The 15,735-nt window shown below is 62.6% G+C and overlaps 4 protein-coding genes across 4 annotated transcripts; 2 read left to right on the plus strand and 2 right to left on the minus strand.

Annotated features, from left to right (window-relative positions):
* Positions 1-516: 516 nt before the first annotated feature.
* Positions 517-5,986, minus strand: PFL1_06223 (uncharacterized protein; the record flags this gene model as incomplete). The annotated part of the gene is made up of 4 exons (XM_007883761.1): positions 517-608; positions 765-1,221; positions 1,337-1,818; positions 1,933-5,986. 4 exons carry the CDS (start codon positions 5,984-5,986, stop codon positions 517-519), a joined length of 5,085 nt encoding a protein of 1,694 aa, XP_007881952.1.
* Positions 5,987-7,843: 1,857 nt separating this feature from the next.
* Positions 7,844-8,795, plus strand: PFL1_06224 (uncharacterized protein; the record flags this gene model as incomplete). Its single annotated transcript, XM_007883762.1, has 4 exons — positions 7,844-7,966; positions 8,270-8,399; positions 8,498-8,638; positions 8,743-8,795. The coding sequence occupies 4 exons, from the start codon at positions 7,844-7,846 to the stop codon at positions 8,793-8,795; spliced, it is 447 nt and encodes a 148-aa protein (XP_007881953.1).
* Positions 8,796-10,559: 1,764 nt separating this feature from the next.
* On the plus strand, positions 10,560-11,090 carry PFL1_06225 (uncharacterized protein; the record flags this gene model as incomplete). The annotated part of the gene is made up of 3 exons (XM_007883763.1): positions 10,560-10,593; positions 10,668-10,714; positions 10,743-11,090. 3 exons carry the CDS (start codon positions 10,560-10,562, stop codon positions 11,088-11,090), a joined length of 429 nt encoding a protein of 142 aa, XP_007881954.1.
* A 2,859-nt stretch (positions 11,091-13,949) lies between these two features.
* On the minus strand, positions 13,950-14,880 carry PFL1_06226 (uncharacterized protein; the record flags this gene model as incomplete). Its single annotated transcript, XM_007883764.1, has 3 exons — positions 13,950-14,194; positions 14,262-14,435; positions 14,550-14,880. 3 exons carry the CDS (start codon positions 14,878-14,880, stop codon positions 13,950-13,952), a joined length of 750 nt encoding a protein of 249 aa, XP_007881955.1.
* Between the last annotated feature and the right edge of the window lie 855 nt (positions 14,881-15,735).

Below are 15,735 nucleotides of genomic sequence, written 5' to 3' on the forward strand. Positions count from 1 at the left end.
CCCTCTTCTCGCTGCTAGGCTCTACACGGCCCCTCGCCCTCGTCCTCGTCCTGCTACCTCGTTCCCCGCCGACGCCTCTGGTCCCCCTGTCAGCTGTACGACACTTGTACTCCCTACCCTCCTTCGGCCCCCGACTCGCCGCCTAGTGCCCTGCTCGACCCTACCCTACCCTGCCCTGCTCTCGTCTCGCCTCGCTTCGCCACGCCACGCCTTATCTCGTCTCGTCGATGGATCCGGAGGACCCGGAGGAATACGATGTTGTACCACCTCGACCCTGCCCTTATCTCTCTCTTCACACGGCGGCGCGACAACGTGTCCGTCATCATAGCCGTCGTTGCTCGATCCATGTTGCTCCTTGGGTTGGTACGAACTTCAAACGGAGGAGGAGGAGGGGGAGAGCAGCGGTGTCGTTACGGAGCGACGATGGTGATGAGGAGGAGAGGAAGGATGGGCATGCAGGTGGGTCAGGGCAGAACAGGGCATAGTGGGGCAGGGTAAGCTCAGCGCCGCAGCGCATCAGTCGACCGAGAGGTTCATGGTCGTCTCGCCGATGGTGGCCCTCAGCGTTCGCTCGCCCGTCCACTCGAAGCGGGTGCGAGGCAGCATGCCTATCATGCATCCAGCCCGGACGAGAAGACAAAGAGAGTAGGGGAGGCGAGAGGTGAAGAGAGAGAGAGAGGTGATGCAGTCAGCGACGGTCTCGACTGGCCGGCGGCCGGGGCGTCGCTGCGACAAGGAATGACGGGATCGCAACGTCGACTCACCACCACCATCGTCGTCGGAAACGGCCGGCACGCGGTACTCGCGAAAGGCGCGGCCCTCGGCGCTCCCGCCCTGCTTGGGCGCGACGCCGGGCGTAAAGAAGCCCAGGATGCCCACCGACACCTTCCACACGCACACCAGCCCTTCGCGCTCGCTGACCGTCACGAGCCGTCGGCCGTCTGGGCTGAAATCGACGCCCGACACGGCCATGCGGTGGCCCTCGAGCACAAACAGGCGCGTGGCCGTCTTGAGGTCGTAGAGGATCACGGCGCCCTCGTGCGTCCCCACGGCGAGCCGCTGCGACTTCTCGTGGAACGAAATCGACGGGTACGTCGACACGAGCTCCGAAATCATGAGCGTCGCCGACGAGAGGACGACGTCGCGCTGGTTGCGCGGGTCGAGCGACTTGACCACCGCCTCGGCCAGGCGCGGCAGGTTCGGATACAGCACCTCGGGTTTCTGCGGGTGGATTTGGGAAGGCAGGGTAGCAAGAGGAGGCTAGGCCGGCGTCAGTCGCGCGTCGACGGCTGTCGTTTGGCCCGGAACAGTAGCGCCGACGAGGTCGCGCTCGTACCTTGCGGACCATGAACGCGACCAGCTTCATCGTCGCGCTGCAGTGGGCGGGGCTGCGTGCGTTGAGAATGTCGATGCTGAGCGTCGTCATGAACAGGGGCGTGTTCTCGCTGGCGATCTGCAGCGTCGCCGCTCGCGCCAGCGTGCGAATCTCTTTTGCGCTCGTGGCCGTGGCGGTCGATGAGGCGCTGCCGCTGGCGCTGGAGGCTGCATCCTTGTCGGTGGCGAGGGCGAACAGCGAGCGCACGACGTTGGTGGCGTCGAGGTAGTGCTGCCAGATCGAGAAGCCCGCCGAGCAGAGGTCGATGGCAATCGACTGGTGCACCGGTTGCGCCCCGTCGTCGAGGAGAACGGTGATCGACTGCGAGATCTGCTTGAGCAGGAGCGGCGAGAGCGTCTTGTAGTGCGTCACGGCGACGTGGCCGAGCAGAGACAAGGCGGTCGACGCCGTCGGGGCCATGACGGGCGGCTGATTGACGGGCACTGCAGGATAAAGAGCCCCCGATTTCGTGTCGCAGCGGCACAAGCGGGGACAAGAGAAGCTCAGATGCAGACTCAATGCTTTCCAGAGCTGTTGATCTGTCGGTCCGGACTCACAGAGCGGCTGCCAGGCAGCGCACAGGCTCTCGACCTGCTCTTGAGGCAGCCTTGCCAGAGCGGCGGCAAAGAGACGGCGAGAAGCTTCCCTGAGCTCGAGGTTCGAGTCGAGAAGGTAGACGGTCAAGGCCGGCAGCGAGAAGTCCTTGAGCAGCGTGGTCCCGACCGTCTCTGCAACACCATCGCAGACGGCGTCCATCATCCGGAGCGCCGCGGTCTGGAGCTCCTGTACGTGGCTCAAGACCTTCAGGATCGAGGTGCACACCAGCGCGCGCTGCGTCGACAGCAGAGACGAGATTGTCCACAGCTGGGCCGCATCTTCGACCAACGGCTGCGCCAACGAGTCCGGGCTGCCGATGCCCAGGTGGAACTGTTGGGCTGAAAGGCGAGCTTGCCCTTCGTCGTACGCTTCCGGGCGGTCCACGAGTCCGAGCAAATAGGCAGCGTCCGCGTCCCAGTCCTGGCGCATCCCGATCGGCAGCACGAGCGCGAGGAGCGGACGCAGGATCCCCAGAGCCTTGCGCGCAGCGAGGCCCTGCATGGGCACCGTCGGTGCCGCCTCGTCGTCATCCGGCTTGTCAGCTGTGCTGCTGGCCGGCGCCTCGTCGAACGGCATGCCGGGCCGAGTCTTGCGCGTGGCAACGTAGACGGAGCCTTGCTTCTGGACGCCCAGCAGCGTCCGCGAGGCCACCTCGATGCTCCTCCGGAAGTCGGCCACGAGCGTCGCGGCGTCCGGACCCCTCGCACAGCTCAGCGACGACAGGACGCCGGCGGTGCCGCTGTTTCGGGCGCTGAACGGCTCGACGTCCCGCACCGTCCACCATCCCTTGCGGTCCAGCAGGAGAGACTGCGCCTGGTCGATGCCGATGCTGCGGCGGAGCTCCTGGCTGCGCAAGTCCCACACGCGGGCCTTGCCGTCGTCGTACGTCAGCAGCAGCTCATCGGCCCGCACCGCCAGCGCGCGTAGCCGGCCTTCGCGGCCGGGGATCGTGTAGAGGAAGCGGAGGCCGTCGAGGAGGACGATCGAGACGCTGCCGTCGGCGGCCACGCAGGCCAGGCAGCCGTGCAGCCTCAGCGTGTTGTCGTCGTCGCCGAACGACACGAGCGACTCGATGGGCGCAGTCGACATCGTCCAGGTCGCCGCCAGCTCCAGCGTGGTGGCGTCCCAGAAGGCCACGTCGCCCTGCGCAGAACCGCCAACGATCATCTTGGTGCCGGAGCGCGGCCTGGTCACCTGGCGCAGCGTGATGATCGTCTTTCCGTTGCCAATCGAGTTGCGCGTTCGCGTCATCTCCTGCAGTGCCTCGGCGTGGGCCAGCTCCGTCAGGGAGACGGATCGGATCCCGCCGGACCGAAAAGCGACCACAATGCGCTCGAGGCTCAGCGGCAAGACTGCCGTCAGCTGGGCCGCGGCACGGCCGGCTGGCCCGGCTGGTGAGGCCGAAGTCGTCGGGGGCGTGGTGGCCGGCGAAGTCACGTCCGTAAGGGTTCCGGTGTGCATGTCGAGCTCCGAGACCAGCAGGCTGCCGACAGGGTCGTGATGGCACCCGAGCAGCCGATTCGACGAGCATGGAGGGGCTTCTCGGACCGGGACTGCCATCTCGAACGAGGCTTGGTCCGAGGTCGTTGTCACGCGATCCGCTTCGTGCTGCTGACCGAGCTGGCATCGGACGAAGCCAGCCTTCGTACTGCACGTCAGAACCTCCGACTCTGGCTCGTAGCCGATGACCCCGGCGATGCCTTCGATTGTAAGCTGGTGCTCGACTGCGATTCTAGCCGCGTCCCTCTTGTACGTTGCCAGGCTGTCGCGCCCAAGGCTGATCAGGCGGTCGCCCGTCAGCAGGATGCGGCTGGACGGTTTGAGCTGCCCGTCGATCTCTTGTCCATCAATGGGCACGTTCGGCGAGGTCGAGTCGGGACCATTTGCGAGCTCGGCTGGGGCCGCCTCTCCCGTGGCAGCGAGTGCAAGCACCCTTCTGCGAAGCCTGCACTTGCCATCATCACCCGCTTCGACAAACTCGATCACGCAGCTGGTCGGCGACGGCCTGCGCACTAGGGGCGTCCACTCGATCGAGCTTCCATCGAGCGCTTCGCACGCCACGACTTCGCCGGCTTGAAGATCGACGAGGATTAGCGCGCCGCTGCACCGGTCTCGCAGGGCCGCCAGATTCCTGCCGCACGAGGAGAGCATCTGCGTCTCCGATGCGAGCCACATGGCCGTGCCATCCTTGAGCCTTGGTTCGCCTTCGGACGAGGCCGCGGGGCCTTCCGACAAGGTGCCTCGGAGCGACTTCGAGGTTCCGACCGAGCCGACCTTTGACATCGACAAGCTCAGCTGTGCAAACATGGGTGTCAGCGAGTCGAAGGGCCCTGAAGGCGATGGCGACCCGTGCAGCTCGACGTCACCGGGCCTGTTCTGCTGCGATATACTTTCCGGCGTCCACTTTGTCTGAGCCAGGTCGACGGACCAGACCTGGTTTCCGTCCTGCAACGACCAGGCGCAGACCCTGCCTTCGCGGTGAACGACCAGCAGACACAGGCGGCTGCCGTCGTGATAGAGCTGCAGCGAGGCAATGGCGGATCGATCGGCATCGGAGAGGCGGAGCAGCGGTCTCAGGGAGCGATCCTCGGGGTCGCCACTCGGTGCTTCCGAGGCCTCTCCGCTGTTGGCTCGCCCCGATTCTGCCAAGGTGTCGAGCGAAAGGCTGGAGGGGTAACGGCTGCCCAACGGAGAAGTGCCCGCAGATGGATCCGAGGTATGAGGGATGTTTCTTGTCGCTGGAGCCTGTTCGGGCGCGGGCTGGCCGGAGAGGGGCTGCATCGACCTTCGCCGCGCATCGAGGCCGCTCGTGCTGCCGCCGTTGCCGCTTCCTCCACTCGCCGATGCGGCCTTGTATCCTGAGATCGATTCCTGCGAAGCGTGGTGTCGGTGGTGCGAGCTGGCCAGTCCGAGGGCCTCGACGGTCCGTCCAATCATGCTGTGCTTGTGGTCGCCGCGCTCTGCTGCAGCCTTCTGAGTCTCTAGCTCGTGCTCGGCAGCCCGGGTGGGGCTCCTGACAGACTCGCCGACCGCGGTGATGTTGGTCTCTACGGCCAGGACGGCGGCGGTGGGGTCTTCGATCTGCAAGGCCGCCGAGGTGGAGCTCGTCGTGCTGATCGAGGCCGTGGAGGGTCCAGGCAGCGAGCTGCGCGAAGCCTCGAACGGCATCGAGGCGTTCCCCGGGCTAGCCTCGCGGGAGAAGCTGATGCGACTCGAGCTCCGGATCGACGAGGGCCGCGTCGTTGCCGGATTTGGGTCGGCAATGCTTAGATGGGTCCTGCTGCTCGAGACCGCACCGTCACGCACGAGGGAGGTGCTTCCAGGTGAGTTCACGTCGACTTGCTCTTGAGCTGCCGCCGCGGATGTCCCTCCAGGTTCGATATCTGGCCAGGGAGACGAGGACTGTCGAGCTTGGTAAAGCACGGTGATCCCATCGGAAAGGCCGATGGCGACCATGCGCCCCCGTATTGGCCCGATACCTGCCGTGAACCGCCCAGGTCCGGGCAGAAGACTCGTCGAGGTAGAAGAGGCTGCGTGCGGGACGCAGCTGGACGGCCCAGTCGAGACGGAGCGCCACGCCTCGCTTCGGTCTCGAGCTGTGATCTGGGGAACCTGAGGTTCGCCGTCATCTTTGGAAGAGCCCGACGCTGCGCTGAGCACCGCGTTCACGTCGGCCTCGTCCCAGGTCAGCATTGAGGTGACTCTGACCGAGCGAGTCGTCGGAGGCATCGTGGCAGAGGCTTGCGAGGAGGCGTGCGGGTCGACAGCCTGGCCGACACTCTGGCCCCATAGTTCATCGAGGTCCTCTTCCGCCTCAAGCATTGCCGCAGCATCGAGCTTGCCGTTCGCCGTCGAAATCTGTCGGTGGAGGCCAGCTGGGCACGCCGCTGTCCAGGGACGCGGCTGCAGGTTGATGGCACCGTCGCCGGTGTTGGCTGCTGTCGTCGACGGGGCTGGCGGCACCGCGCGCCTAGGAAAGCAGATGGGCGCTGCGAGAGGCGCCGTGGTGACCATGTCGAAGTGCCTCCCTTATGGTTCGTTGACAGTATCTGCAGACGTCGGCCGATAGAGCAGGCTGCCTCCGAGGGCAAGGTAGGGACCCCCGAGGAAAGCTGGTTCGCGACTGGGGCGATTCGGCCGGCGGACGCGATCCAAGAGCAAGGCTCTGCGTCTCGCGTCGAGGAGTTACGAGGAAAGGCCGTCCAACCGGACGAGCGGGCCGGTCCGTCAGCGCGTGTGGCAGAGTATATGGGTGGCGGTGATAGGGTGATGGTAGTGCAATCCAGCCGGTGGCGGACCGAGCGTCGCAGGGGATGGCGTGGGGAGTTGTCGGGGAGCTGTCAGCCAACCCTGCTCTCCGTCAGAGGCGTTGGCTCGGGAGCCGGAGAGGTCAGACCAGCAGCAGGCCGGCTCGCTCCACATCGCGCACAGGCCCCTCGTCGAAGCCCGCAGCGAGGCGTCCTCGTCCTCGTCCTCGTCCGCGAGCCAGTCTACCTGCGGCCCACCGTTCGCACCCTCATCCTCAGCGCCCGACGTCGACCTTCTCTCTCACCCTGTTCCACCCGCTTGCACTCGCTGTGGCCATCACAGAACTCCCATTGGCTTGACGCAGGTCGAGCTGGACGCCGGCCATCCCGACACCGGCTGAATATCGCCCACCCGACCGACCAACCGACCAAATGGTCGACCACCGAACAGCTGACGTCGACGCTCCCTTGACCCATCTGTGACCGGCGCTGTCGGCTGCTGCTACTTCAATCACGCCTGATCCAGCAGGCGTTGAGTGTGCTCCCTGCCTGCCACGACAGCATATCAGAGGCCGGCAGCACAGGGTTGTGTATCCAAACGGACCGTTCCAACCCGCCTTCCAGCCGTCGCCGATCGGGCCAAAGGGCTTGCGTTCCTTTGGTGCTCGCTGCACAGCCTGCTCGTCAGGTTTCGAATCTCGGTCGGCGGCCCGCTCCCGACGACGTTCAGCTCGCCCACCGACGAAGTGCAATCAACCTGGCTTGTCGTCGCGGCGCAGCATCCGATCCTCACCTTCCCCCGACGTCTGGCCAGCTGCGCTTCTCGAGCTGGCGAAGCAGAGGTGCGGCCCATCCGACCGACCTCGAGCATCTGGCCAGTTCAGCTCGCCATTGACCGGCCAGCACCTCCAACCATTCAGCAACACGCACTTACGGCACAGCGACGGCCGACCTAGGCCCTGGTAGGCAACGCCGAGCATGCTATCGAGCTGGCCGAGCCACGCAAGGCCAGGCGACAAAGGCAGGCCTCTGGGTCGGATGGCCGGGTCTGCTCCCGATGGCCGGGATTTTTTCTCGCTTTTGCCCGGCCTGCTGAGCGGCCCTCTGGCTTGGCCTGGCCTGGCGGGCGGTGGGCGTGCACGCACAGCCCAGCAGGCCAGGCCACATGAAGGCGCGGGAGCAGAGCTCGCCCTTTTTTCAGCCCCACCGACGCTGCAGCAGGCCGGACTGCCGGATGCGCTGTCGCGTCGCGCGCAGGCCACAAGGCAGGCAGGCCGGCCAGCCAGGCCTGGGCAGTTCGGCCGGGCCCCCTTGGAGGGTCCTTCCATCCCCTGTCCTGTCTTCGTTTGCGACCTCCATCCACCGTCCATCCACTCGTCTCCCTCCGACACTCTCGACCTTGCCAAACCGACGTCCAGACCTTGCAGCCGCCGTCACACCAGGACTTCCTTGCGACCAGAGAGGTTGAACCCCGCTCACCTCGACCACCCCCTCGTTCGCGCACGCGCCTGTCCTCTGGCCCGCCGTTTGAGTTGCGAAGCGCAGATCCGACCTAGCCGCACGCCCCGTTTGGCCACCCGCCAGACCACTTTTTCGCCGTCCCGACATCGACGTGGCCTCCAGCATGTCTGACCCTCGCGCCAAAGGTGGAAAGGGAGGTGCCGGATCGTCGGCCAAGGCCTCAGGCTCAGGCGCCGCGGATGGCAAGAAGGCCAGCGTCACCCAGAGCTCCAGGGCGGGTCTCCAGGTGAGTCATTGCGTTTTGTTCCAGAAGAGCGGCGTGGCAGTTCTTGCATCCATCCGCGGCCGGCATGGCGATCAGGCGTTCGGGGCTCAAGGACTCTGCCCGGACACGATCAGGCTCTCCGGCGGCGCCCTCAACTCCCCGGGATCCGTTACGCTGCCATACAGCGTCGCAGGCGCATCGATGGGCGCGCTGGCGAGCCCTTCACTCGACAGAGTCCAGATCCTGACCTTGCACCTCTCCGTCGTCCGGCTCGGGCTTTGCCCATTTGCATCCACCCCTATCCTCGCTGGATCCTTTGTGCAGTTCCCCGTCGGACGTATCCACCGCCACCTCAAGAACCGCACCCAGAACCACGTCCGCATCGGTGCAAAGGCCGCCGTCTACGCCAGCGCCATCCTCGAGTATCTGACTGCCGAGGTGCTCGAGCTCGCAGGTGAGTTGCAGCGCAGAGCAGCGCCGCGGATGCCGATGGACCGACCCCTGGCTAACCCTCGACATCCCGCTCTCCTGTCCGATCTCCCCGCTGAGCAGGAAACGCCTCCAAGGATCTGCGCGTCAAGCGCATCACTCCGCGCCACCTGCAGCTTGCCATCCGAGGAGACGAGGAGCTGGACAGCCTGGTCCGCGCCACCATCGCCGGAGGTGGTGTGCTGCCTCACATCCACAAGTCTCGTGAGTGTGACCGCGCGATACCGAGCCGAGCTAGCCCAGCCCAGGTCGAAAGGACGACTGCTGAACTCACACGCCTTGGACCCGACCTTGCGATATGCCCACAGTGATCAAAGCGAGCTCGTCCAAGAAGAAGGCGTCCGGTGGCGGTGCCGAATGAGGCAATCGAGACTCAAGCGACGGGCATCCTCTCGCCGACGGACAGGGGCGGCACCCTCGGTCAGGTCTCAGCAAGGCCGGCGCGCCCATCTCGTCTCGACCTCTACGACATTTCCTGCGCACACCAAGCTTGTTCTCTGCGCTACGGCTGGCCGAGGCTGCAGCTTGAGCCCGAGCGAAACCTCATCGCCCGTCCTCTGAACCTTCGTCAACCCGCCCCTCTTCTCGACACCAACCTGCCTCCTCGCCTCGCAAGAAGCCCAAAGTCCAGCGGCGATCGGCGTCGTCGACGCGTGCTCTTTCCGCGCCCGCTACGCCACCCCGTCTCCGGTCCCAGCCCGCACCGGTCCACGCGTTTCCCATGATGTGTCTTTTCTGCGCGATGTAATTGTTGTACTCTACGCCGTTGTCCGTTCCTTTTCCAACTCGCTCGCACCTTTGCGCTCCTTGCCTCTCCTACCAGGCGACCTGCGAGGCTGCGACTGGTACCCAGGGGTCGGGCGGGACGGCTGCCACGCCTACCACTGCGGCTCTCATCTGGTGTGGTCGGGATGGGTGGACCGGGTGACAGAAGTATTCCGTGACGGAGCGATGTGGTCTTCCTGTACGGCAGTCCTTACCGCTTGCTGAGACGGCGATGCGCGCTCGGGCCAACGACGGGTAAGCAGTGCAGGTGGGCGCGCCAGAAGCGATGGCGAAGGGGACGCCGTGGAGGCACACCGTCTTCTTTGCGTCGCACCACCACCGCCACTACTAGAAACCTACCTCCCCCGTGCAAACGTCCCCTGGTCCCCGGCTCCAGCGACAGGTCAGAGGGCGCGTGGGCGAGACGAAGTACATCATACCGCAAACATATTCGCGTTGGCTTCCTTATTGTCCGGGCCGAGCTCCGTCCCCACGTCCATGCGGGCTGCACCATGGCAGCGCCGCCTTCCGGCACATCGCTTCCCCATTCTACTCCTGAGCTGAGCAGCAAGTCTTGGCCACCCAGCTTCGCTTCCGTTCAGCAGCGAGACGGGTACATTCGTGCATTTTTAGGCGAGGAGGACGAGGTTGGGTGTGCAATCGACCGCACGCAGCCTGTTTCGACACAGGGATGCGGTCAGCCCATCAACATCTTTCCGGTCATCCTTGATGAACGTGCCTCGGAGCAACTCGAACAGTGCTCGCTCATCCTCGGCCGCATCCTTGAGTCGCTCACCAACAATGTCGACCTGCTCGACTTAATCTTTGCGCCGCAACACCCGTCGCAGAGCACGCCATGTGCGGCCCCTCTCGAGCCCGCCGTTGAGCAACGATGCCGCTTCCATGATCGCCTGTTGAGCATCGCCAGGAGGGCCTGGAAGCAAGAGCTCCCTTGTCTCACGCTGGTTGCCTTTAAGCTCGACGCTGAGAACCCAGACCTAGCCCCATCCTCGTGTCCCTCGCCATCTCTGGCATCTCGACCCGCCTCAATTACCACGACATCGTCTCAGCGAGCATGACCCTGGATGCAGTGCAACAGCTCATCTGCTCCAGCTCGTCGACCCTGGCCGAAACAGTCACTCGACATGCTCGGGTCGAGGCGTTCCGCAAGAAATGACGTTCAAGGTTTATCAGTCACGGACCACGCCTGTGGGTCGCGGGGGGACTTCGTCATTCAAACTACGACTACGACGGTTAGACCTGCACCTATCCGGAGAGCTTCATGATGGCGAGCAGGACGAATCTTTCCACGACCTCGCCATCACGCTCCTTATTGTGAGCGAGGAGGAGAGACGGCGCGATGGTCGCCGATACCTGCACTTTGACGAGCAAAAGTGAGTTTCCAAAAGGATAAGGTCGTGGCCCCCGGGCTGCGAATGTACTTGACTTCCCGGGTCTGACCTTCCAGCCTCGTACGCCCACGGCCTGCCTCCCCTCGACCTCGCTCTCGCAGTGGTGCAGCCGTCGTGGACCGGTGGGGAAGTGCGAGGAGCTGTGGACGGAGCCGTTCCACCACGAAACCGAGGCGTGGGTCGAATATCCGGTCGGCGCCAGCTTCTTCAACCACGCCTCGGCCTGCGTCCGTGTCACGCTGGCCGAGATCGACGGTCGTCTATCAAGCGGGCCGGACAACACGCTGGTGCTCGACCTAGGCTTCTCGGGAGCAGCAACAAAACGTTTGCGGCTCGAGGTGCGCGGCGTCGTCTGGGAACGGTCGTTGGGCTGCGATCCGCCGGAACCCTACTGGCGATGCCGCGAGATGGCCGAGCTTTCGTGCTGCGTAAAGGGGCCAGCGGCCGGGTTCGAAGTGCTCGAAGACGACCGCGTGTGACGCCTCATCCGACAGCTCGATACCAACTACATCGATAGCATGATTTGGAAGGACAAGGACCGCGCTCTCGACCTGGTGTTCTCGCAGCCGGGGGGAAGCATTTTAGCATCCCTGTGCGACAAGCTCCGATCCGGCATCGCGGAGTTCTCACGCGCCGATCTGGAAGCCTTCCGCACGCTGCTGCGACGACCGCTCCCCTCTTTCGCACAATCAGGGTCGTCCAAGACAACGATCCTAGCCAACGCCTTCTCTTCGATACCTCCTGACCCGCAAGACGTGAGAATACACCATCACCGTCTCTCACTGATCCGCAGCGAGACCAGTCAATACGGCACGCTCGAAGGCGAGTTCATCGCGGCACAACAAGCCGCATTTAATTCCTCAAGGACCCTGGCTATCAAGACGTTCTATCCCCCCTCCTCTTCGCCGATCAATAGCATGGCTTCTTCGCCAGAAATGCTAGACAAAGATCCGTCGCTTGCCTGGTCCGGAGTCGTGACGGTAAAGGAAGGGATCTCCTGATAGACCGTGCAGGAGCGCTACCCCACAAAAGGGGTACCGTCAAAGGCATACACCCGGTCACTGGCTGAGATGGACACAGTCTCAGAATGATGGTAGCAACGTCAGCTGGAACCATTTTCAATCGCCACTAGGTCGTGTCTTAGCTTCTCAACAACGTCTACGGTACTCGGCTTTCTATTGCGAAGTCAGGGAGGAGGCGGCATGCGAGGCCCCGTCTCCCGGAACTGTCCGGGTCCGTCCTCGGGATGGATGTAGAGATGGAAGGCACCAATTTGTTGGTACCTAAAAAACTCGCTGTGATTATCGAGATACGCCTGGTGCTCCGATCGGCGAATGATACCGGCGTGGGCGTGGATCAAGTTCCGTGTTCCTCTTTGAGGCGCGCCTGTCGGTGCTTGCTGATACGGAAGTCTAGGCGCCGGTCCGTTGCTGGACGTTTGAACCGTGTAGCGCCGATACGCGGGCTCCGTCAACGCGTTGCGCTCGTCGATTCGGATTCTCGACTCTGGGTCATTCGTGTGCACGGCAAAGACAAAGAGGTAGTCGTCCGGATCCTCGGTCTCTGACTGAGGATGTTCAAAAGCCCTGTCTTCAGCTGACGCGTCCTTGTCTCCGCTCTGTCGCCCATACCGATCATTGTCAAAAACACTCACGAAATCGAACACTACCGCAGTCCCCACGCCATCGTCTTCGTATGTGACTTGATCGATGGACGAGCCGCCGCCCCGCACTGTTGTGATCGCTCCAACTGTGGGACACTGAGCATCGACGAGCCCCTCTGCGATTCGATGGAGGTTCGATCGCCAGAATTTCTCAGTCTCCATGCGCGCGTGCATGTGGGATGGACGAGCTTACCAATGCGACCTGGGAATACTTCGTGGGACGGCGGAAGATTGAAGTCTGACCAATTTCGGATACGTCGGGTGTTTGCACGTAACCTTTCGCCGACAATCCTGAAGTTGACACCGGCCAGCTGTGTGGCGAGTATAAAGGCAGCCTCTAGCGGGAAAGGGCCCATGGCTCCGTGCTGGTGGAATGTCACGTCGCCGGCGTACGCTGTCTCAATTGCGAGGCGTGGATAGTTGGTGTTCGCATTGCGCTCCCCTTCGTAGTTCCATGACCGTTGTGATTGGATGAGTCCCTCGTTGTCCGCTATCACACTGACCAAGTCTGGGGGAAAGAGTTGTGCTTGCCGTGGCTGCATGGTGCTCGTGTCCAGGAACGCATGGGGCGCAGCAGCTGTGTCCCGGAAGACGAGAGCTAGGAAGGTTGTACTAACGCGCTCCGCAATCTCCGCGGGTCCCCAGTCTCCGGTGTTTGTGTTGATTGCACGATTCCCGCCCACCTGAGGAAAGTTCAGGTTAGGCAATGCTGTGGCGCCATAGTACTGCTGGAAGTTGAACAATGGCTGAGCCGTAATTCGATAGTAGGTGGCATAAAGCGTTGCCAGGATGATCTGCGAGGGAAAGGGATGAATCAGACGCATTCCTGACTAGATCTCAGTGCAAGCCGGTAGAGAAAGAGGCTTAGATAGATGGACTGACCGCCCCATTTTGCACAATTGCGGGCTGCAAAGCCGTCCGAGGCGGAAGTCAGTTAATGTGCCGGCTTCTCTAAACGATTTAGTCAAGACACATACCGTGAGTCTGAACGGAAGCTGCTGCTTCAAATCGTCGCTGGCGCGTTCTTCAAGGTCCAGTGAGGGAGGTATCTCCAGACTCCGACGTCGCATTTGCGGTAAAAGGTACCCTTCGGAATCGAAATCCGCTGTAAAAATTGAGTCCGATGGACATGATGCTTTCTCGGGACCTCGCACTTTGACGTAGGAGTTGATGCCTGATAAGATGAGGGGAAATGCATGAGCGCGAGTGCACGGCAACGGTGAATTTTCGCCAGCGACTTCACCGAAGAGATCGTACCATCTACGCGCGTAGCAGTCCCTCCAGCTCGCCGAAGGATGCAGTTGTCTCTAGGAAGGCTCGAGTAGGGCAAGAGATACCATACGCCGCACTCTGCGTTGTCGTTGCAGAGCTTGACACACTCCGGACCAGCCACGGTGTACCTTGCCAGGACGTCGCCGGAGAATTCGGCATTCTTGACGACCCTGTAGTTGAAGTTGCTGCACGGACAGCCTTCGCTGTTCACCGAATAGCAGAGCGAGCGGCACTTGACGAGGCTGCACCTCTGCGAGCCTGTCCTCCACCAATCCCAGCAGGAATGCGAGTACAGTCTGTTCGAGGAAGCAGAGCATCGGGACCGGGATCGTGTCAATGCCTGGCTTGCTTCGGTCTTCGCAGCCGGTGGGCACTCATGACTCGCCGAAGTCGGCACGACGACTCACCGGGTACCTGTCGGCGTGCAAGAAGCCGACACGCGCGTGTTGATGAAACCGCAAGAGTCGGACCAGAAGACGCTCAAGCTGCAAGGGCGTTGCGGCGTCTTCTTGTCCCAGACGTAGCCGCTGTAGAGCTCGGCCATCTCGAGGTCGTTTCCTAGTTGAATATCGCTCGTGAGCTTGTCGATCTGAGCCGCAATACCGACGCCAGCAACAATAACGGCGCCGATCACCAGCGGTACCAGGCCTGTGCGATGGAATGACATGTCAGAGGCCGACCCGTGTGCTGAACAGCGAGGCTACGCCCAACTCACGCTTTTCGAGCGAGTCTTGTACGAGCGCTTCTGACGCGGATCGAGGCAGCAGGGCGTAGTCTTCTGCCCTTCTGATGCAAGCGCACATGCTGCTGCAGTCCGAGCTGAGGATGCAGCGCTCGACGGCATTGCTACCGTGGGGCCGACACGAGTTCTCCGCGATGGCTATATGGCCTGATGGTCACGACGGAGTGAAGAAAGGCAAGTGTATCAATGTCAATGCTCGGTCGCCTCCGATAGGGAGCCGATGCCTGTCAAGCGTGGAGCGCTCGTCAACTCGGAACTTACTTGCGCACGAAAGGAGCTGTTCGGTCCGGCAGGACGCCGCGTTATCGCTCATTGTCAAACATTTGCCCTCTTGCTGAGTCACATTGTGATAAGCGGCTTCCGCCGTGCTCTGAAGGAGGAAGTTCTCCTCTTGTGTGAGCAGCAGCTCCATCTCGTCGAGGTCGAGGAAGCCATCGCCGTTGCGATCGGCGTCATCGAAAGCGGGCCGAGGCTCGTGGAAGCCGAAAACAGCACGGCCACGAGTCGCGTCTTCGGCCGACGGCCACGGAAAGTTGAGACCGAATTCGAACTCATCGTAGCTGAGCGTTCCGTCGCCATCCTGATCGAACATGCTGATCGTCGAGCGGGCGCGCCAAGTAGGTTCATCGATTTCGGAACTCATCTGCGCCGGCGCAGCACTCTTGCTTTGGTTACTCTGCCGGAAAGCATGATGACGGGGGTGTGCGCGATCATTATGGCGGTGCTGCTTCAGAACGGAACCGAACGAGACTTGCAGGCAAGCGAGGATGGCATAGCTGATGAAGAGCAGGTTTTTGCGAGAAATGTGTCGAGGTTTGGACCTCATCTTGGCAAGAGTCGAGACTGTGGTCGGATGTCAGGAGGGTCGAAAGATCTGAACAGAGGCAAAGCAAGGGAGACAGCACGGTGTAAAGTACTTATACAGCCTTTCAGGCGCTAGCAGGCGCCTTTAGGTCTAGCTCTTTGCCTGACGAGCGACTCTGCCCATCGAATTTCTGACCATGAGCGGAAACCGGCAGTCACAAGTTTGCCCTTCGGCCGAAGGTCGAGGTGCATGACAGGCTGCCAGACAATCGATTCGAGTGTAGCGACGACTCGCTGAGAGTGGAACTGTCGACCTCAGCCAGATTGTACGAGTTGGCGCCATCTCGTTGGACGAGAAGCTAGGAAAAAGTTTCGCTCGCACTTGTGTGGTCAAGCGGAGCTGCGATGCGCCGCTCCCTCGCCAAAGGATGATACGGACGGCATACAGTAAGCGGCGTGGCACCTCCCAACACCGTGGCCCGAAAGTCTGCTGCGTGGGCGGATCGGAAGAAGTGAGCAGGACGCAGACGGCCCAGACAGTAGAGAACGTCGGCGCCGCGAGGAGCTCGGGAGAGCGAGAACCGAATCCGGCGGTGATGGACGTGCAATTTCTGGGTCCACGCAGTTGCCTCAGGAACGCGTG

The sequence above is a fragment of the Pseudozyma flocculosa genome, assembly GCF_000417875.1.
Source record: "Pseudozyma flocculosa PF-1 unplaced genomic scaffold scaffold00024, whole genome shotgun sequence".
Classification (NCBI taxonomy): Eukaryota; Fungi; Basidiomycota; class Ustilaginomycetes; order Ustilaginales; family Ustilaginaceae; genus Pseudozyma; species Pseudozyma flocculosa.